This window comes from Falco cherrug, chromosome 1 (assembly GCF_023634085.1).
Source record: "Falco cherrug isolate bFalChe1 chromosome 1, bFalChe1.pri, whole genome shotgun sequence".
Classification (NCBI taxonomy): Eukaryota; Metazoa; Chordata; class Aves; order Falconiformes; family Falconidae; genus Falco; species Falco cherrug.
The window spans coordinates 111,380,317-111,401,475 of record NC_073697.1 but is presented as its reverse complement, the minus strand read 5'-3'; the positions used below and the strand labels follow the sequence as shown (position 1 = coordinate 111,401,475).

Genomic DNA, 21,159 nt, shown 5'->3' with positions numbered 1-21,159 from the left:
TTCCCCGGGAGGAGGCTGCTGCTGCATGAGTGGACGGGGGAAGGAGAGGAGAAAGGAAAAGTGGGAAAAAAATTTTAAAAAAACCCATGAAATCAAGGAGTAGTCAAAAAGTGTATTAGAAGCAAATTTGGAAAGAAATCAATGGCATGTAATTAGATTTGATTTTTCTTCACGTTTTGTTTGGCTGAGGGTTATGTATAGACTCCCCATATAGCGGAGCAGAGAGATTAAAGCACAGGGAACAGGTGCCGGCTCACGAGCCGGTGGCCACCAAAGCATGACAGCTCCATCACTGCTGTCAGGAGGCACAGCAAAATAAACATATAAATAAATAAAGGGAAAACCATTCAGGGAGGAGATGGGCATTTGCTTATTTACTGTTTTAGCTGCTGCTCCCCCTACCTGAGCACAACAACCCCCCTGTCAGCAGGAAAGGGGCCGTGTGGGGACCAGAGCCCGACGCCAGCCCACTGCCTGGCCCTGCTTGGACCCCGGGCTAAAGCCCCCCCGATGCCATGAGGGACCCAGATGAGTCCTGGGTCACACACAGTGACAGGGATGTCCCTAAAACCATGAGCAGGGACTCCCGGTGTGTTCCTGCCAGCAGGAATGCTCCTACCCCCCCCCCCCGAGCTTCGCCAGCCCGCTCCGGCCATCGGTGCAAGCCCGGCGCGGGTGTGCACTCACTAGGAAAAGAGAAGGGAGCCCACCCGTGCTGGGTCATCCCGCACCTCCGGGCAGCGGTGCTACCCACCCATAAAACCCCAGCTGGTGCGGTTTGAGGGTTTCGCTCTCCTCTGAACTGAAGCAATCCCTACGGAGCTTGGAAAGGCAAGCCAAGCCGCCGCAGGGGCTGCAGCACAGCGTTATCCCTCAGGAAAACACTGGGAAACATGCGGCAAACCCGGACGGAGGGTGGACCTTGGCCCTCCCCAAGCAGCAGCACCCAGAACAAGCTGCCTTCGCTTTACTTCCTACGGAACCTTTCCATAGCTGGAGAGCGTGACTCCACACAGCAGCATTTTTTCCAGCCAAAACTTGGGAAATGAGCACGGAAAAGAGGATGGGAACTGCTCAATGGCCTGCGTGGCCCTGTGGGAGCAAGCATGAGCCACATACATACATACACACACAGAGGCTTAGGTGCAATCTACACAGACATTATAGACATATAACTCCTGCACAGTTTTCAGTGTTGAGCTGCCAACCATCGCTCCTCGTCCTCCAAAGTTGCGAGCTATTTTTTTTTACCCTTTAACCTTGAAAATTAACCTAAAACACAGGGCTCTGTACACATGACTTACTCAAATAAATTGCATCCTTAATTATGAACACCCTCCGCTCCTCCGTGCTCCAGGCCACGCTGCCCCAGCGGACACCCCCCTCCTGATGAGTGGTTATTGAACATGCGAACAACAATCAACACTAATTAAATACTCAGCTGTTGAGAGGAGACAATGTTTATCAAAAAATGCAAGAGGAGGGGAGCACATCTTCTGTTTTCTATAATTAGTTAGCAATATTCCCCAGGCGGTCTTGGAAATCGAACTCGGGTTTGTTCACATCTGTTTGGCACAGGCAGACAAAGGCCACCGTGGCCCTGGCCCCCCCAGACCTACACCCCAGTGAAGCACGCAGGGTGCAGCACCCACACCGCGCCCCCGGCCAGCGGAGGAAGGCCACCCGCCTTCCTCATCCCCTCCGTAGGTGTCACCGATGGGGATGAGCACACCGAAACGGGAGCGAGCCACCGGGGCGGCTGTGGGCTGCAGAGGTCCAGTCTCAGGCAGTGGCATGGACCGGGGCGGGGGGGGGGCACCCCAGCACCCCATCCTCACGGCCCCACAGGCACGGCAGCCACCGGCACCCACGGAGGGGGGACAGCAATGGCGAGGGCACAGGGTGTCTCCACCTTCCCTCAGACCCTCTAAAAACCAAACCCCTCATTGGCAGGAAAAGCATTTCGGTGCAAAATTAGACCTTTTTTAATTCTTTACTTTAATTCTTTAGTAGTTTTCAACCAGGGAAGGGGCAGGACAAGGCCGTTAATTTCCCTCTGTCTCACATTATTACCGGCTTAAAGATCTACTCAGCGCAGAGGACAAGAGTTAAAATTTCCCTGAAGGAGGGGAAATAAGGCGATTAGCGATTGCTGGGGTTTGCATACTGGAGCCTGGGACAGCGGCAGATAAGAAAACACTCGTGTCAGAATTCGGATGGGAATAAAGACCGACAGGAACAAAACCCCTCTCCGTCACACTCCACGCTGAGGTTTATCCAAGGGCGGCTGAACAGCCCCTGTCCTGCAGACCCACACTGACGTCACCACCTTCCTACACACCACGGGTAGTACAGACAAGCCTTGTAGCGAAACCAGTGGCTAAAAAAACGACCTCAGACAATGCTCTGAAGTTACTACACTGGCAGGTGCAGTGCTGCACAAGGAGTAGTGCTGCGAGCCCTTTGTGCCCACCCCTATAGAAACTGCTAGCCCTACACTACACGCTTACAGCCACCCCTCGTAGGCATCCCCTGTGCGCAGGCACTCCTACGCCGCACATCCAGATGGACACGAGTGCCCTTCTGAAGTCTATTCCCCTACATTAATAGCTCATCTTTCCAAATACTGAACATAATTCAATATGAACAAATATTCCCCGTGCAGCATCACCCCCAGCTCGACCCCACAGCAGACGGGGCAGCCGCATCCCCCGTGCCAGGAGGATGCCCGGGTGATGCTCGGCTGCCGGTCCAGCGGGAGCACGAGCCCTGGGGACACCCCTGCTGTGGCTCCCTCCCGCTCCCCGCCAGCAGCCGTTGCTTCCCACCCTCGGCCCTGCTCGCCGCTTCGATCCGTCAATACTGGGTGCAGTCGCCGGGAAGGGCGGGCAGGGCTCCGGCCCCAGCCCCATCGATCGGCAGCAGCCGCTGGCCCCGTGGGTGCTGCACTTGTTGAGCAAGGCTGCGGTGGAAGGAAAAGAAACCCCATGTAATACACTGCTCCTCATACAAAGCCAAAGCCAAACCCAAACGTGTAGGAGCAAGCAGGGAGGCAGCAACATCCTTTAGTGTCTTGCAGAGGGTGAATAATGGCAGCAAAAGCAAATGCTGGGAGCCGGGGAGGAGCAGCGCCTGGGGACGTGAGTCTGACCTGCAGCGGGGCTGTATCGCTGCTCCTGGGCTTCATCTGTTGCACCTGACACCGCTAATGACACACAAGCTTTGGTAGGAAAATACACTGGAAAAAATAGATTAAAGTTCAGCACGTCTCGGTGCTACTGCTGGGCTCCCGGTCCTGCGTGTGTGCAGGTGACGAGGGCTTCGCCCCCTCTTGCTCTAATCATCGAGAGCACGAGCTCGCTGGGGATCAACACACTTCTCCTCTTGGCAAGTCTGAAGGTGACAATAAATAACAAATGATACTTTCACAGTGCTGTTCATCCCAGGGATCGCAAACCACAGTTATTAAGACCAGGAATTAATCCATACTGCCTCCCTACAGTACAGAGGGACCAGTACCCTGCACTCACAGACGGGACATCCCTGAGGATGGGGACGGGGGGTGGCACCGGTGCTGCGAGCCAGGACAAGCCAGGATGCTGGTGGTGCAGGAGCTGCCACCACCCCAGATGCGCTTCCCGACTCACTTGGCTCCTGGCATCAGCACTGCGGGTTTATGTAACCAGCCTCAGAAACCAGTACATTGCCCTTACACTCCACTGTGATCTACCCTAAATTCCTACAATATTTCTGGTAGTAAACAATCTCCAAGACTCATTTCTTAGAGCAGCAGCAGATGGTCAAGAGCATTTCCTGAAATTGAATATTATAATGAATTTAGGATCGAAAAAATTTACATAATAATCTGTTTTAGATTCTGATAGTGAAGAAACCTACACAGAAACTGCTTATTTTCAGCTATTTGAATTAAAGTATAAATCTTCAAGTACTTTAATTATAAACAAACTCTTTGCTATTCCAGATCCATGAAAGAAATTGAAAAATTAACTACCCGGGGAGGCTCAAGGCCACATGTCAGACTTAATTCATCGGCAAGTTTACCTCTTGTGACCCGGCGGCAGCTGGGGTGGGATGCCGAGGGGCCAAGCAGCCAACCCAACTTGGGTGTCCGAGTTGACTGGAGATCTGGCTGATCCTGTCGGGTCCCCATCAAACTGCACGGCCAGGTGACCCCACAGCAGCTCGCCTTGGACTGGAAACCTGCAGAGCTGCCCAGGGAAGGCAAGAGTTCTTGGATCAGGACAGTCTTTGAATGCACCGCTGCGGGGGTCCCAGGTTTGCACCCACAGCTGGGGATGGGTGGGTGAAATGAGAGGGGAGGGATGTGCACATGCTGCTGCATGGCACAGGTGGGATGGGACAAGCCCATGCCACCCTGGGGATGTGCTGTGCCCAGATCCTGGTGAAGGAAGGTCCTCCAGAAGAGGCACAAAGCCCCGATCACACACAGACACTGGGGGCCAGGCCCCCCCCATGCCTCCTCCTCGCTCCCCCCACCTGCAGCACAGCCACAAGGGTGAGGCTGTGGAACCCCTCAGGGCCACCTCCCATGGTGGCAAAGCCAGCCCGTGCAAAGCGCATCCCCGCAGGACCCACGGTGGGCTGCGACGGACCTGCTGCGGGGGCAGCCAGGGCTCCAGCAGACACCTCCATCCTCCCGCGATTGCTGGACCACGGGAAAATTTCACTTTCCAGCCTCGTGCCAGGAGATGCAGAGGGCCTTCCCTTTTAGAAAAGCAAATATTTAGTCTAGATAAAAAACCCCGAGAGCGTTTTCCCCAGGTAATACTAGTAACTAAAATAATCACATTCACTTTGCTGGTTTAATTTTATATTTCCATTTCTACCTTATCTTTTTTCTGCAAGCATCATTAAACCACACCATAACAAAAATACATGAACTGTTATTCTTTCAAGAGAAGCCATAAACCACCTCAAAGCTTTTCAAGTTTATTCTTATCTCGTACATCTTCCTCTGGTTGGGTTGTTGGTTTTTTTTTCCTTCATGCATTTCAGAAAGGTAGTTTTCTCTAATGTTAAGAATAGTTGCATTGAAAATGAGATGCTGCCTCTGAAAAGCCCCTCTGGAGGATTAAATAAGTAAAATATAGCCAGAAAATAAACTGGAACCTCATTAAAATAATTTTGCAAGGAGAAATCCTACTTTACAATAGGTTTTCAATATCACTTAGAAAATTCTTAGAGTCATATATATATGTTCTTAATTCAGGACCTTCCATTAAAAAAGACATTACAGAGGGAACTGAAAGGCCATTTAGTACCCTTGTTTATATAAAAATGCATATTAGGCACAGATGCAATCTCCAGCAAAAGACTTGTGATACAGTTTGAATAAGCTCCGCTTTGCTGAAAGGTGCTAATGAGGGTTGGCAAAGCTGCGAAGGCACCGCCAGACACCACCACCTCATTTATTCTGCCGGGGAATGCGAGCCCGGCGCATCGCTCCTGCGTCCCCCTCCCTTTTCTCTCCCGCTTGCCGACCCCCCTGCAGTGCCGCTGGGGAGCGGGGGGCTTGCCTGGGCTCGGCTCGGGGGGGTTTGATGGCACCAACTTGCTCCATCCTCAGCCAACAGGGATAGGGCCTGCACCAGCAGCTTGGGCTGGGGTTGCAAAACTGCCCAATTCCCCCCAGCTGCTGCTCGCGGGATGGAGCGTGTGTGCCAGGAACAATCCCACATGGAAAAGGGCTACCTCCCCGTGCTGGAACTCCCTGTCACGCATCTCTAACGTACAATGCTATCCCATACCCTGGTATCGGCATGCACAAGGACACCTGGCTGCAGCACCGGCGGGACAACCTCCATCCTGCACTGCTGCAGCATCGCTCCACCATCCGCTACTTCATCTCACCCCGGGACCCCCTCGCTCCGATCCCCCCCATCGCTCCCGTCCCCGAGCCCATGCGGCACAGCAGGGAAGGGGACATGTGCTGCAGCTCCAGCACCTGAGGGAAGGTGGGTGGCAGCGAGGGGTTCTGCGGGACGGGGGCTGCACTGGTGTGCCCAGCCAAGTCTGCAAACAGGGGGGGTCAGCCTGCAGCACCCCCACCCCAGGGAGCCTCGGCAGGATGAAGGAAAAAGCACATCCACAGCTCTCAAAAATGGGAAAAGGGATTGCGGTTTGGGGACGTGGGAAGAGGAGAGGAGGGAAAGCATCATTTTACTATTCATCGGTTCCTGCAGGAGAAGCAGGCAGCAACTGCTCCAATTAATTAAACATCAGAGTTGCACTAATGATTTATACAGACATGGAGGCTTCCGAGCCGAGACCCCCGAGCCCTTAGCAGTGCTGGTCACCCCGAGCTGCCCCACGGGGCTGAGCCTGGCCCCTCTGCCCGCTCTCCTGCGGGCACTTTGGTGCTCAGACACCTCGCCAGGACCCTGAACCCCCAGGGTTGGGCGGACTTTTTATCTTCTGTACAAACCTTTCAAAGGCAGCTTTACAAATATTACGGAAGGACATTTACACCCAACTGCAGACACTACAGCGTCCGTCCTGTGCAAGTGGCCGTCGAAAGGGAGCTGGCAGAGTCGGGGCCGCATCCGTGGGACGCACAGGATGCGATGTTCGGATCTTCAGAGAAAACAGCTGAGCTACCGCTTCCCCAGCACAGGGGAAACACTGCTGAGCTGGCAGCTTCTAAAACAGGCCAGCGGGAAGAAAAAAAAATAAAAATTGGCAGGTTTAACTTTGCATCAATCCACAGTGGATTGTTACATTTTTAAAGTATATAAAACTATTGATCATAAGCAAGGCAATTACTGCCGCCCATATTTAACGCCATGCAGCAGGCGGTAAGGAGTCCTCGCTGAGCCCCCCCAGGCATTTCGCGGGAGGGGGCAGAAAACGCCGTCAGAGGGCAAAACCCCCAAGCAGAGCTCCTGGCACGTGAGCCCTCACACGGCCACGGGGCTGAGGTCTCTAAACCAGAGTCGTGGTTAAATGATGGAAATCGCCAAGATGGGAAGAGTTTTGGAGGCCCTACTTAAAGAGAAAGTAAAATACAGGCGACCAGCCCGCGCCCCCGTGTACTGACACCTATTTCACCTCCACCAGCTTCAAAACCCATCAGAAGTGCAGTGACAAGTCCCAGTCCCACTGAAAACACAAGAACTTCTCCAGCTTCCTCCAAACCTCCATCATTTTGAGTTGGGCCTTGAAATAGCTGCAATAATCCTGAGACTGAAGCCCAAGGGAGGTTAAAGCATCTTCCCTTGAAGCAAAATCACCCCTTACCCCCCCGGTGAGACCCCCCCCAGCCCCCGAGCACGGTATCGGTGCAGAACCCGCGCGTGCAGGCGTTACGCACAGCACAGCCGCTGCAGAAACGTCTCGGCAGTGACCAAACCTGATCATACACGATATTTGGGTGGCAAGTTTTGTAGAGAATAAATATCACACTTCAATTTCATGGCAACTTAGGGGGGTTTACTGGCAAATACCATGGCTTTTACATGGTTCTACCAATTACCGAGCAATTACATGTAACCTAGATCTGGAGGACATACAGCAGTGATATAATGTATTCCTCTCTCTGTTAAAAAGAAGGCGACAGTTAATAGAAAACTCTTTTTTTTAAATTATAAACCCCTCCACAATATTCCTGTGTGACATTATTAAAACTCCACATCAATATCAAACCCAAAGCAAAGACTGCCATCCCATTAACACATCAGTTGTGGGATGATCAATAAAAATTTACTTTAAACTGCACCATATGTCGCTCCCCACAAAGTTTTATTATTCAGATTCATCAGTTTGTACCTCAACCCCCATGCAATTAAATCCCATTTAGCAGCACTGACCTTCTGATTTGAACTTGTCATTCCTACAGCTGGTTTGGAGTTTAACAGCACTTTTAAATAATGAAAACAAAATGTCTGTGAATTAATGGTGGGGTATGGGGAGCCCTCCACCGGGAAAGCCCTCCTGCACTGCTGCCGGCGGCACAGCTCCTGTGCCGGAACAGGGAGAGAGAGAGAGAAAAAAAAAAAAAAAAAAAAAAAAAAAGGAAAAAAAAAAGTGCCAGCACATTTTAACATGTTGTAGCATATTTGTAAACATCGTTAATCACGGATTAGCAGATGGTACTGTTAATTGCACCTGTGGAAGTAACAAGACCTCAAGGTTGATTACATTTACAAACTCAGATTGTGGCTGTGGCGCGGTGGAGGATTCCCCACCACGGGCGAGGAAGGTGCCTCTTGGGTGGCATTTCCAGCACCGGCTACTCCCGCCCCAGCCCAGCATCCCCCCCCCCCGCTGTCCCCTTCAGCCATGGTACCACCTCGAGCTTTGCAAAGACAAAGGTGTTCTCTGTCCCAAAGCCTTTCCAGCTTCAGGAAACCTCCCTGGGACCCAGTGATGGATTTGATGGATTACGATTTTTTCGGTCGTCTTGATGATCTGTGCACAAAAGTGAAACCTGGGGCATGCGCTGAGCTTCTCTTGCAACCAGTTCTCCCTGGAGTTGATTCTCGGAGGTGAAAAAATTTGTGTTCGCCCCGGTTTTGAGGATAAAAAAGCCAAGGCACGAAGCGTGTCTTCTGAACCAAGGAAGACAAATATTTTGTCACTGTGCTTAGAGACACTTTGATTATTGAGAAATCATTTTGGAAGGGCAATTAGTAAATTTTAAAATCAATTTGGTAAATAAGCCTCCAAAAGGAATCCATGACAAGCAGCAGGGAGGGAAGAATTGACTTTCAAACTACACACACACACACACTTTATTCATATCTAAACATCAAAGAGACTGTATGTACAAACAGAAGTAATCAGGAAGCATGTTTTGATCTTGCTGATGAACACAAAAAAATGACAATTAATGTCCTCCTTTATGATTTAAAGCTGGGAGTTTTCTTACAGTTACATTACAGGGACGATTATAGTCAAGCTTAAGGCTAAAAATAATGAAAGACTATAAAAACTACATTTTAACATTTAAAAATATCCAGGAAATTAACTGGAGAAGCAGGCAATGATCCAATTAATGGAACTCATTTATTAGATCCGGGGCAAATAGCACAGCACAAAGCTCCATCTCCAAAGGTGCAAGTGTGCAGAGGTCCCCATGTTCCTTGCGGGTCTCAGCCCAGAGCAGGATGGAGCTGGGGCAAAGGAAAAAGCATTGGCCACGGCAGATACATTGGCCATGGCAGATACATCTGGCTGATAGCGGAGCAGAATCCCAGTGAAACAAATCTGGGCCAAAACTTCCACCAAGGGAAACAGGCTGAACGTGAACAGCAGAGCTGTCTGGAGTGGGATCTACTGTGCTCACAGAAGACTGTGTTGCAGCTCTCAAGCACAAAAATCTGAGCTGCAGCCCTAGTTAAGCGCTCAAACTCCTGTCTCTTAAAACTCAAGCCTCACGCAACTCCCAGTAAGCCTTGTCTGATACTTCAGTGCCAAATCAAGGTGCTCTGGGGATGCAGCAGCTGCAAGGGGAAATCTGTAGGGGAGTTGCAATGGCTGCTGGAGCAATGGACAAGTAACTGCGGGAACTTTGACCTACTTCACCCAACCTGTCGGCAGCGCTGCTGCAGGCACTGAGGTTTCAAAGCTTTTTGGGTGCCTTCCAGGAGTAAAGTAGCTGTTCTGTCGTTACTCACTTGCGTCCTCATTAGAGGGGGTGAGCCAGCATGGTCAAGCACAGTCTGATGGTGCCCGGCTTTCCCAAACACACACAAAGCCAGTGAAGCATCTCCTCTGTTAAGGTACTGCTTAAATAAATAAACAAATAAAAGCAAAAAGGAGAAAGTGCACTTCCTATGATATCAGAAATATATATACTTACCTACAGGTCAAGAATAAAGAAATGGTTTTAGCCTCATCCCTGCTGCTTGGAAGGAAGGATTCAGTTAGCCCCAAGTGATGAATCTTTCCTCAGAAAAATGAGGAAATCTGAGCCACGGGCACCCTCTGCTGGGGCACCCACAGCTGCTGCAGCACAGGGCTGGCCTACAGCCTCCCTGGCCCGGAGCCCTTTTATTTCATCATTTAAAAAAAAAACAACCAAGCAAACCACCAGACCAAACCCACATGCAGCCCACACAACGCAAGAGCTGTCGCCCCTGTCATGCACCCGCTCACCGTCACTCTGCGACCAGCTCGCACGACGGCTGTCGTTTCGGAGGGATCTGGGGTTTGTCCTTTTCCACCGGAGTGGGTGAAGGGGCAGACACAGCCCAAGATGCACGCCACCGTGCCAGGCACCCTTCTCCACCGCAGCCACAGAAGTGAGCACATGACACCTTTCAAGAGCTCTGTGTCCCATCCTGTCCCCCATCCCTGGCACCTGGGGTGTCCCCAGCCCCATAGCCACCCACGGCTGCAGCACCCACCGGCCAGGTCCTCCCAGGGATGCATGGGAAAATCCTCCACATCCACAGACCAGTTTACAGACTTCATTTAGCTCAAAGGAAAGTCCTAATTAGTCACTCTGAGTGATTTACTTGTTCATTTGGAAGGGGGGGGAGGGGGGAGACTAAGCTGAATTGTTTGAAATTATCCCTAAAGGGCACTGTAAATTAAGTGTTAATGAGGAATCCTGTGCAAAGGGCCACAGTAGCTAAATAAAATAATTAAGGTGCTAAGTGATAACATTCATTTGGTTCTCAATAATTTAGCCAGCCTGGTTTTCAACCAGGGTATTTGCAAACGAAGCCACCCTCACCCTAGCCCCATGCCATCAGCGGAACCGTGCAGCTGGGGCAGCTCAGCATCCAGTAGGATCAGGCCCACCAAGGAAAGGAAACTTCTCCAGAAGAGAACAAGCTCCTGATTCCTCTTACTACCTGAAAGAAGTGCTCTGTTCCACTAATCACACCCCGGATTTATATATGACACAAAAAGGATTGATTCAAGTCTACTACCAATCTTTACAGAGGCTTTATTTCAATGGGCTGCATTTATCCCCACTACAGCTGTTTCCTAACAGCTCGTGTCCATCTTTCGGCAGCGCTGCAGATCTGCTTTACAACCAAGTACAACTTGGTGTGTTTACAGACATTCAAGCAGCAATATCGAACAGAGAAACCGCCTCATCATGAAGAAATTGCTACCAAGTTGTCCCAAATCACACCTGGCTCTCGCCTGCACCCTCTCAGCTGCTAGGGGGGCGGTGGGCTCAGGCAGGGGGCACAGGGTGGGCACAGCTGCTCTCAGCCCACATTCTCTCCACAGCACAGGTGACATACAAAGTCCCCTGTGCAACAAGCACGAAGCTCGCAGCCATCACAGTGAGTACGGAACGGCAAGAACGAAGTACACGGCTGGCTGCTTTGAAAACCCAGCTTTGTCTGCCTTCCTTACAGCCGCTCCTCCCAGGTGCCAGTGGCAGGTGTCACTCAGTACGTGCAGGTGTCTGACTTCAGCATTAAGCCAGGAGGGTTCTGGTGGTATGGTGCAGCAGCCAAGACACAGCTCGCATCAACGGGACACCCCCCCGTAACTTGCAGTGACGGCGAAGACCCTGGAAAGAGCACTTCCATATCCGCACCAACAGAGCACAGCCACGGAACACCGAGCAGCGTCCCCCGCCAAACAAAAAACATTTTCAATCACTATGCCTCAGCTTTTGGCTGCAGATGGAGTGCAGGAGAATACCTGTAGGAAAGTAAAACTAACTAACTAAAGAAAATCTTTTTTAAACCACAAGAAAATCATTCTGCGGGCCTGGATATTTGATTTTTAAATACAGAAATTTGGACAATGATGCCTCCGTGCTCAGAACTGTTCTTACCAGTAGCAACAGAGACATTCAGTGACTCGATCCCAGGGTGAAGCACTCTGCCAGGGGGTATGGCCAGCATCCGATGGCACAAGAGCTGCGTCTCTAGGGAAAGCCCATCACCTTCACTACCTGCAGAAGAAAGGCACTACTCAGGTCAGCTCACAGCTGCTGCCACATCCCTTTTCCCCCCTCCCGAGTACAGTTCCTGCTAATGCTCTATCGCAACTACACCTTTGCCCCTAAGTCCACCAGAAACTTCACCAGCTCCCATCAGCAACAGCCAAGAACTACCAGAGGCAAGATGGGCACCTTACCTGCCTTCCCTTCCTGGCCCACTCCAGCCTCCCTGGACCTGTTCTTAAGTATCTGAAGTGGTTTTGAGAAATACCTGTGCAACATGCCTGCACGCACAGCGTAAAGCACAGAGCCTGGTAATGTGACTGCAAAGCTCCCCTCTGCACGCAGCCACCGTGCCTGCAGATGGCTGACCACGTACACGGGTTGCTGCCAGAGGGACAAGGCAGACGAGAGGCCACAGGCCTGATCTGGTCCAGCAAACCCCACATCCCTATCGATAGTGACGGGTTCAGCCTTTTCAGCGCACAGTACCACCATCTGGGTGCAACTTGTGAATGCAGACAGTTTAACCAGAGGCTTCAATTGATTAGTTGTTAAACCATCCAACAGCCCTGATATGTTTGGGCTGATACACTGGTGAAACAGAGTTGAAATCTATCCCAGGTCATTAGTAGTTGTTTGACTCACACTGTCACAAAGGGAAATGGAAAGGGAGAGGCTTTAAACAATCCTGTGCGCAGACAAGTGAAAATGCAGAAGACCACAGACCTCCCAGCCCACTCGGCTCCCCAATGAATTCTTCCACATTCATTATTTAGAGCTACACAGACAGCTACATGGCTGCAGGAACAGTCAGCTCATTTTGAAGACGTGCTCACCCTCTGACAAAACAGGCTGAGCACGCTGGAAGCCACACGATCCCCTCCCACAGCCATAGCCCAACCCCAGCTGAACACCAGACTCATCCTGGGACGGCACTGCCGGGGCACACGCTGCCTGCCAGGGCTTCTGTGCCTCTGTCTGCCTAACCAGCGCTGTCACCAAGGCCTCGCTCAGCTCACGTAGATTTAGAAACATGAAGTTTAAAGGATGCTTTTAGGCACTTCCTATGCCACTGGAGACTCACTCCTCTATAAGGAGCTCCTTGCTGGGTTGAGTTGCCACAAAATTCTTCCCCCACTGTCTACGTATAGCACCTCCCCAGCAGGTCCCTCAGCACTGATCTGCATGACACCCCTCTGCCCGCACAGGGTAGCAAAGTGTTCTTATCCCATTTCACAGGCTGGAAGCTGAAGCCCAGTCTCATATTTTGCTGCTCTGATCTAACTGGCAAGATGCATTTCGGGTAAGGAAAATAATGCCTTGGGTAATGCATCTTGCATCACCTTCCCACATGAAATAAGCCATACAGGCAAAAATATCCTTTGGCTGGGGTAAATGAACCTTCAGAAAACCAAAATCACATCCTAACCATTATTTTCCTTCTTCTGTAAGCCAGCAGTGCAGACGAGGCCTGGGTGAGTTGTCCAAGGTCATGGGGGAAGCCCGAGTGACACAAGGAATTGAAGCCAGGCCTCCCACAGCCCAGCCTGCCTCTTCATCGCTAGACTGTGGCTCTCTAAGGATGCTTCAAGAAATAATTAAAAATAAAAATTATTATATATATATTTAAAATCCTACTTTTTCCTGATTCAACACAGAAAAGTTTTACAACTTACAGTCATATTTGCCTCCTGAGCCTCTCAAACCACGTTCTCATGGGACTCTCCAACTGGGACAGCAGCTATTGCCAGAGGCGTGACAGCTCCTGGAGCAATCCTTTCCTCTCCCTGATAAGGGTCTTACGATTCCTAATAAAGGCAGCAATTTTGCTTCCAGCTTTTACAAAGCTTTTTATGGCTCTGGCTGCTTAAAATAATTAGGAACCATAAATTCAGGGCAGAAAGACTTGCACACTGTGACAAGAGGGAGGGAGCACTGACTGAATCAGATTAAATCCTAGTTTATACTGGTGAACCAAACATTTCCCACTTCAGATTTCTGACTTCCATCTCTTAGCTTTGTCCCTCACTGACAGGCCTCAAAGACCAGAGTTAGAGCTTGGCTGAAATGACAGAACAGGTTTCCTGTCCCATTTACAATTTACAGCACCTTAACAACTGCAGGCTCCAGTGCAAGAAATTCAAATCCAGGCAGAAGCATCCACGCTGGCAGTTCAAGAGAAATATGCAAAACGAGCATCTCCATAAAACCAACAATTCCGTGAACAGCCTTAAACCCCAAGCTAAAGACCGAAGGAGTAAAAAGAACAAATTACCCAGAAACTCTTCTTACTCAGCCATCTAAGTGCTCCCAATCTGTTCCTGTTCGCAAAGGCTCCCAGTCTTCAGGGCAGCCAGCCTGCCTGTCACCTTTGGCAATGACTCCAGTGCAGACAACATTAAACTGGACTGTCCAAATCACTCCCTGCCAAGGCAGCGAAGATGCCAGGAGGGTGAATTCAAGTCTGCAAATGCTTAACTTACAAGACAATCTGTGCAATGCTAGGAAACTCACTACCATGCTAAATTATCTCTGCTGCTCGCTGTAGCTGCAGGTACACTACATATTCAGATCTAGGATGTTTCTTCAAACAACCTCAGCATCAGACGACTGTAATGTTCAATTTTCTTTTCAGCAAAGAGTTAGTGCTCAGCAGAGAGTTGAAATCATTACTGCTGCAAGGTCCGGGAGCTCTCCTCATGCATCTACCAATCAGCCTCCAATCTCCCTTGACAAAAGGATATTTGGACTTTTTCCTGGAGAAATCTCTCATAATTCAAGGTAACGACACTACTGCCACTTTCACCCCCTTCCTTTCTCCTGGTGTTGTCGTTGTTTCTGCGATGCATTTCTTTGTGGTCCATCAGCAGCACTGCCAGCCTCCCTACTCCCTTTATAATATAGCTCCACACATCTTGTAGAGATGCCAGATTTGCGGTGTTGTCTTGTCAGTATTTCTAGGAGTTCAATAAACATTTTAATTAAAGGAATGTCTTCTGAGCCAAGAAAACCGCAGCACGGGGCAGGATTACAGCCCCTTGATGGCTCATCGCCAGCATGACACTACTTCCAAGTGTAAAAGCTCAAACCAGCTCTCGTGTCTGCCAGGTGACACAAAGTGGGGGGGGCGACACCATGGCCACACAAGGGTGCCTAGAGCAGCACTCCTGGATGAATTTCTTTCTCTAGCTGTCACGATGCCACTGCTCCCTTCACTTCACACTTCTGGGAGGCTGCACAGCCCCATACTCTACCTACGAAAGACAGCATTCTTTGCCAGTATCCTCTGCACAAAGGGGGCAGAAGCAGAGGGCTGTGCAGGAATTGCCCAGTCTAGGTGCTCAGGAAAGTGGCACCCATTGCTCAGACAGCGCACAGCTCTGGCAGGGAGCAGGTTACACTCACTCCTCCAGCTGGTACTGCAGGAGCCAACAGCTCCTGCCTTCTCCTAGGCATACAAAAGCAGCCACTGCCTGGTCTCCATGGTGGTTTCTGTGCCACGAAGCCCAACTTTGAGTTCAGACCATCCCAGCAACAGCTCCTCATGCTTCTTTCCAGACCTGAGCACAGCGATATATTCCTGTTTTTTTAAGAGGAAACACAACAGAGCAAAGACATGGCACAGCTCACCATTACAGCCTCAGCCAAGCAAGCGCAAACCCGTTCCTTCTAGGTGTCTCACTCAGGTTTGTGGTTTGCCAACACAAAAAATCCAGGTTCAGGGCTCTTCAGGACAGGATTAAAAGCGCCCCAGAACACAACACAGAACAACACACTGTTGGCTACCCTGACCCAGATCTGTCCTGCCACTGGAAACTGTCACCTAGACCCTCTGCAGCTACTAAACTCCCTGTTCACCTACACAAACTGGCCTGTCCTTGCAGTTCCTACTGGGAGGCTTGTCAGCTCCTGGTTCTATTTGCAGCCAGCTCATTCTAATACTTCTTGCTCAGTTTGTCCTGTCCAGACCAAACTGTGATGTAATGTAGCAGGCCTGCAATTAGCTTTGGAGTGAAACATCCCCCTGATCAGTCCCTCATACGTGCACCTCCACCAAGCCCAAAGCTCTTTAAATTGAAATACCTATTACTATAATAATGGGTTTATTCCACCGGAATTCCAAGCAGCTGATGACAGGAACGTTTTCCACCTCCTCAGGCTTGCTGACCGTTCCCACAACTTCCCAGCCTTCTGCAGTTTTAGCCTAGAAAGGGAAAGGGAACAAGCGTTAAAAACTTGCCTACTTTTCAAGCTTAAAAAGAAATTAAGTCATGTATGCAAACACCCATTTTTTTATTTGGTTTTTTGTTTTGTTTTGTGGGGGGTTTTTTACATTTTCAGTTAGGTTAACTGGCTTTTCTAGTTTTTTGGCATCCCTTGAATTTTTACCACCAAAGTCCTCCCTGTACCAGCACACAAAGCTTGATTTAAGGGGGGAAAAAAAAAAAAAAAGGAAAAAAAAAGTAATTTCCCTTCTGCTTTTTATTCTAGTTCAGCAAGCAAACAAACAGCAACTGAAAAGCCTTTTTTTTTGCCCATACAACAGTTCTAGGAAGGTTTTTGCCAGGAAAGCATACAAAAAGAGTAGCGTTAAACAAATTAGCATAAGGATAATCCATGGAGCAACGCAGTGGAAGTTCTCAAGTGCAGGCTCAGCCATCAGAAGCCCACAGTAACGTTTTCAAACACAAGTGCACATTTTCAAACTCAGATGCCAAAAATCAGCTCATATAAAAGGCAGGGCACTCAGCACTCAGTGCCTCACATAATCAAAGAACCAGCCTTCCCTTCCACACCCTAGTAAAAAGAGCCTTAATTATTTGTCTTGGAAAGCCATTTTAACAATAAAAGAGCCGCTGCTTCTTGCCAGCTTCATTTCCTGTGAAACTGGCACTTTTTACATTATGTTATATCAAATTTACACCAGCCAGGCAATGCCAAGGGTTAGGCCAGTGAATCTGGGTCCAATTAAATGAACTGCTGCAATGGCTGAAAATGTTAATAATTCAAGCTTTACAGTAACAAAGTGATTCATCCAGCTGTTTCAATTAGATATCAATGTATTTTATGTATCTTTCATTTCACCATCATCCAGAGCTCCACCTGCCACAGACCTACTGTACAGATGGGCAAGGGTTTTCTAGCACCAAGTGAAGAGTCCAGGCTTACCTCTGCTCATGAGGCCTCTTGCGGTCACACCAGACTGTGACGAGCTCTTCCTAAACGGGACACTGGCACACAGTGACCCTGGGAGCGCAGGCTGGGTGCCTCTGCTTCCCTGAGGATCTGCAGCCTCTGCCCTCCCTGGGCTGAACCCTCCAACTCCACTGCTCCCCCCAGTCTGGGGGATCCCACATGAACAGGGGAGGGCAGATGAGAACGTGCAGCTCCCCGCTCTGCACACACACGATATTCAGATGGTCCTTAGCCCAGCCAGGGCACAGGGGACCTCCATGAGGAGTCAGGGCAATCACACGGTGCTATCACAGGGCTGACACACTCTGCCGATTCAAAGCAACACCCATGGGTTTGTTTCAGTTTAAATCACGTTTTCCCACGTGCATTCCCCTTCCTTTTGCAGCGTGTTTCTTCAAAGGGCCCTATCTCACCTCACCACACAAGTACAGTGTAAAAATATTCCCTGCAGCTCGCACCAGCCCCGGTTTCGCCTCTCTCCCCTGCTCCAAAGGCTGCCCAATACTGCCATCATGTGCTTGGGTCCCAGGACGCTGCCTCCGCCACACGCCAGGCAAGAGCTGCCGCAGGCAGCAGCGCTACCTCGGGTCCCCACGGGTCCCCATGTTAGCGAGCTCGCATCCTGAGCATGTTAGCGAGCTCGCATCCTGAGTACGGGAGATAGATAAAGCATTGCCCAGCTACTGCCACCTTCCAGAAAATGACCCACAACTCAGACCTGTTCCCCCACCCGATGGAATGGGACTGGGGGTGCATGCCTGTCAGCGGTGGTCCAACAGCACAGACCACCGGCAGCAAACAGGACTGCAGAGAGGGAGCACAGGACACTGGAAATAACTCGAGTCCTCTTCCTGTACCTCCTCTCTGTTCAATACATGCAATAATTGAGGTTTCTTGAAAGGAAAGGGGAAAAAAACCGTGGAACATTCTACCTTCAAAAAGCTCCGGAGATCATCTGTGCTGTAGACGTCGAAGACTTCCATAGTTCCAGAGCTAGCTTTGCTCACTGTCGGAGTCAAAGGGCAGCTGCAAGGAAAAAAGAAAGGAAAAGTGTCATGTGAGAGCAAAAAAAGAAATCCGGGAGACTTTTATTTCTGTGTTTCCTTCTCCTGCCTCTGCAACACAATTCCAACTAGTCCACTAAAGATCTCGCTGCTACACAGATACATTTTCCTATGGAGAATAGGAGGGCTGAGAAATTAGCGCAGGAAATAGGTTACAGCAGTTTTGTGCACAGATGGGTAACTGAAACACAAAATGTGTTAAACCAGAAAGTACCCAGGGAGGCTCCTTACTAGCCTGGAACACCACATCCCTGCAGCCTCCCTGCGGAGCGCAACGCAAAGCAGCAGCTGCCCAAGTTCAGCCCTCTGAAGAAGCTACCGAGCAATGCAGGCTAGAAACCTCTTTGGGAGCCAGCAGGAAAAGCAAGCAAAAAGCTTAAGGCGCAGATAACCAACCTCGTACCTGTTCTTCTGGCTTGCCACCACTCTGTCCACCCCCAAGAAGTACGCAGAGCGCAGCAGTGCCCCCAGGTTCATGGGATCCTTGATCTGCTCCAACACCAGCCAAATCAGCTGTCGGTTCGGACTCTCTTCATCCCCCAAATCAGGCTTCTCAACTTCCTCCAAACTCTTGAAATGGAGAGGGGTGGCCTCCAAACAGACGCCCTGGTGGACCCGACCTCTGCAAAGAGCATCCAGCTCTCGCCTGGTGACGTGGTGCACAGGGACTCCCCGGGCCGTGGCCTGAAGGACAAACTCGCTCATAACGAGCCGCCGAGAGCCGCTGCTCTGCTTGAGGAACAACCTGAACAGATCCCTCCTCGACTGGGAGAGGGCCAGGGAACACGGCGCGATCCCGAATAAGATCTCTGAGCCTTTAGTCCTCTCGACGGACAGAGGCTGTTGCTTCAGCCTCCTCCTCGCCTTGGAGAAGTCACCCCCCGACCAGCCCCACCGCTCCCGGCTGGCTGCCGCGGGCCTGCCCCTTCGCTCCTCGGCCTTGTGCCACGGGCGGCCCACGCGGGGGGCCCCGGAGCCAGCCGCCGCTCCGGAGACCGCCGGGAGGGCTGGCGGGGGCGGCCGGCCTGTCCCGCCGGGGGGCGGCCCCTCCTCAGGCCCACCCGCGGCTGGCGCTGCCCGGGGCGACGGCTGCTCCCGCGTGGAGCAACACCTCAGCGCTGCCCACCGCGGCCGGCAGACGGCGAGGGGCAGCCCCGCGGCCCACCGGGCGCTGTGCTTCAGCACCTGCTCCATCGGAGCCCCGAAGGCCTTTCCAGCGGGGCAGGGCCTGCGCGGCCTCAGGCCGCGGCGGAGCCGACAGGAGGCGGCGCCGCACCGCACCGCGGGCACGGGGCCCTGCCCGGGGGGAAGACACAGAGCTCGGCCCCACCGGCAGCCCGGCCGCAAAACGGGGGCGACGGCAGGGGGCGGGCACGCGAGGGGGCGGGCGGAGGGGCGCCTCTGCACGGCGGCTGCCTGTGGCGGCGGACACGCGTCAGCCCGGCCCCCGCCCCTACCGCCCGCGCGCGCCGCACCACTTCCGGGTGGGCACGCGGCCGCAGCAGCCGGGGGATGTTCCGCCCCGCCCGGCAGCGCCGCCTGGCGGTGGGCGGGGGCGCAGCCGGGCCCCGGCCGCTCCCTCCGGCCCCTGACAGAGCGCGGCCCCTCACCGGCCCCAGCTCCCAGCCAGACCCGCAGCCGTGAGGCAGGAGGGCAGCGCAGTCCCCTCACCCTTAGGCCCAGCCGGGTCACCCCGTGGGGCGAGGGCAGGGCTGGTGCTGCCCCCGAGCCTGAGGGGAGCCGACCCCCGTGGCCTGCACTGACAGGGCCTTAATTAACCAGAAAATCGGAACCGCTTCATTAGGGCATCCCAGCCTTGGTGAGGTGAGGGGCAGCATCCCACAGGCCCCAGGCCAAACAACCGGCACCACCCAGCCCAGCAACAGGAGCACCAGCGTTCTGCAGAGTCCTGGCCTTGGCCTAGCCCTGATATTCTTAATATTTAAAAAGAAAAAAAAAGCCATTCCAGCCTCTTCACCACCCAGGCGACATGCTGCCCCACACACGGGCAGAAAGGGCTCCCAGGGCAGTGGGCAGGCCCTGGGCCCACCTCGCCACCAGCCTGTCACCTTACACCAAAACTGCTCTTCTCCTTACCTGATACTCCATTTCCATCTTTTAATTTCATAAATGGGTAGACAAGGGGCAGGCAGGGAACCGGGCCGTTCACAGCAATAGTGTTAGGGCTGCCAGGCGTTTATCCCTCTGTGTGGGCCATAGGGGACAAACCACAGTGGTACTCTTTCAAAAGGATTTTACAGAGAGAAGCAGAAATTTTTCAATTCCTTTTCTATACGGTTAATCTGAAGCATTGTTACATCTGGACTCAAAAATACCACAAAATTGCTTGTACAGATTGAGAGATTTTAAGTAAAACCATGTCCTTCCTGCTGCTTGCCAGAGCCAACTGTGCCCGTGGTTCCTCCCCAAAAAAGATCAGAGCTGAGACTACTCACCCAAGATCCCATAATCTGCCAGAAAATACGCTGCAGGTACAGCAGTTTTAACACAACGGATGATAGGTACAACGTGTATGACAAACAGAAAAAAAAGCACAAGAATAGGAAAAAAAACCCCAAATATTGTTTTAATCCTATAAATGCTCTCTACCTATTTACAAGGCATCCAAAATATCTGCCTCAAATCCAGCAATGGCAGCCAGTTCAGCCATTCAACACGCATTTGCAAAAACTTCGTTGTCACTGACTACAGACTTGGGCTCAGCAATGTGCCTCTGTGCTTGGACAAGCTGAAAGGGGACTAGGAAACAAAACCGCCTTCAGTTATGCCAACAATAAGCTGCCTTGCTTCCAGGCAAGCACGAGAAAAGAGTTCAATATCCAAGTCCGAATAGCAACAGCAGCTCATCCCTTGCACAGCTTAGTCAAACCCAGCCATGCCCAGCAGCCTGCCTGGGGATTGCCGCGAACCCCTGTAGAACGCAGCATCCTTCCAACAAGGACCAGCAAGTCCAGCCTCCACAGGTCATCTGTGAGACAA

At 51.5% G+C, this 21,159-nt stretch overlaps 1 protein-coding gene across 3 annotated transcripts; it reads right to left on the bottom strand.

Moving 5' to 3' along the window:
• Window positions 1-10,913: 10,913 nt before the first annotated feature.
• MRM1 (mitochondrial rRNA methyltransferase 1) lies at window positions 10,914-19,624 on the bottom strand. 3 transcript variants are annotated; one of them, XM_014280324.3, is made up of 5 exons: window positions 18,563-19,622; window positions 18,028-18,121; window positions 15,983-16,103; window positions 11,789-11,908; window positions 10,914-11,652 (listed from the first exon to the last, which is right to left on the bottom strand). In XM_014280324.3, exons 1-5 carry the CDS (start codon window positions 19,351-19,353, stop codon window positions 11,603-11,605), a joined length of 1,176 nt encoding a protein of 391 aa, XP_014135799.2. In that variant the 5' UTR covers window positions 19,354-19,622; the 3' UTR covers window positions 10,914-11,602. The 3 variants fall into 3 exon arrangements, with proteins under 3 accessions (XP_014135799.2, XP_055584566.1, XP_055584557.1); XM_055728591.1 differs by lacking the exon at window positions 10,914-11,652 and having other exon boundaries at window positions 11,814-11,924; window positions 18,563-19,624; XM_055728582.1 differs by lacking the exons at window positions 10,914-11,652; window positions 11,789-11,908 and adding an exon at window positions 11,933-14,856 and having other exon boundaries at window positions 18,563-19,624.
• Window positions 19,625-21,159: the final 1,535 nt, after the last annotated feature.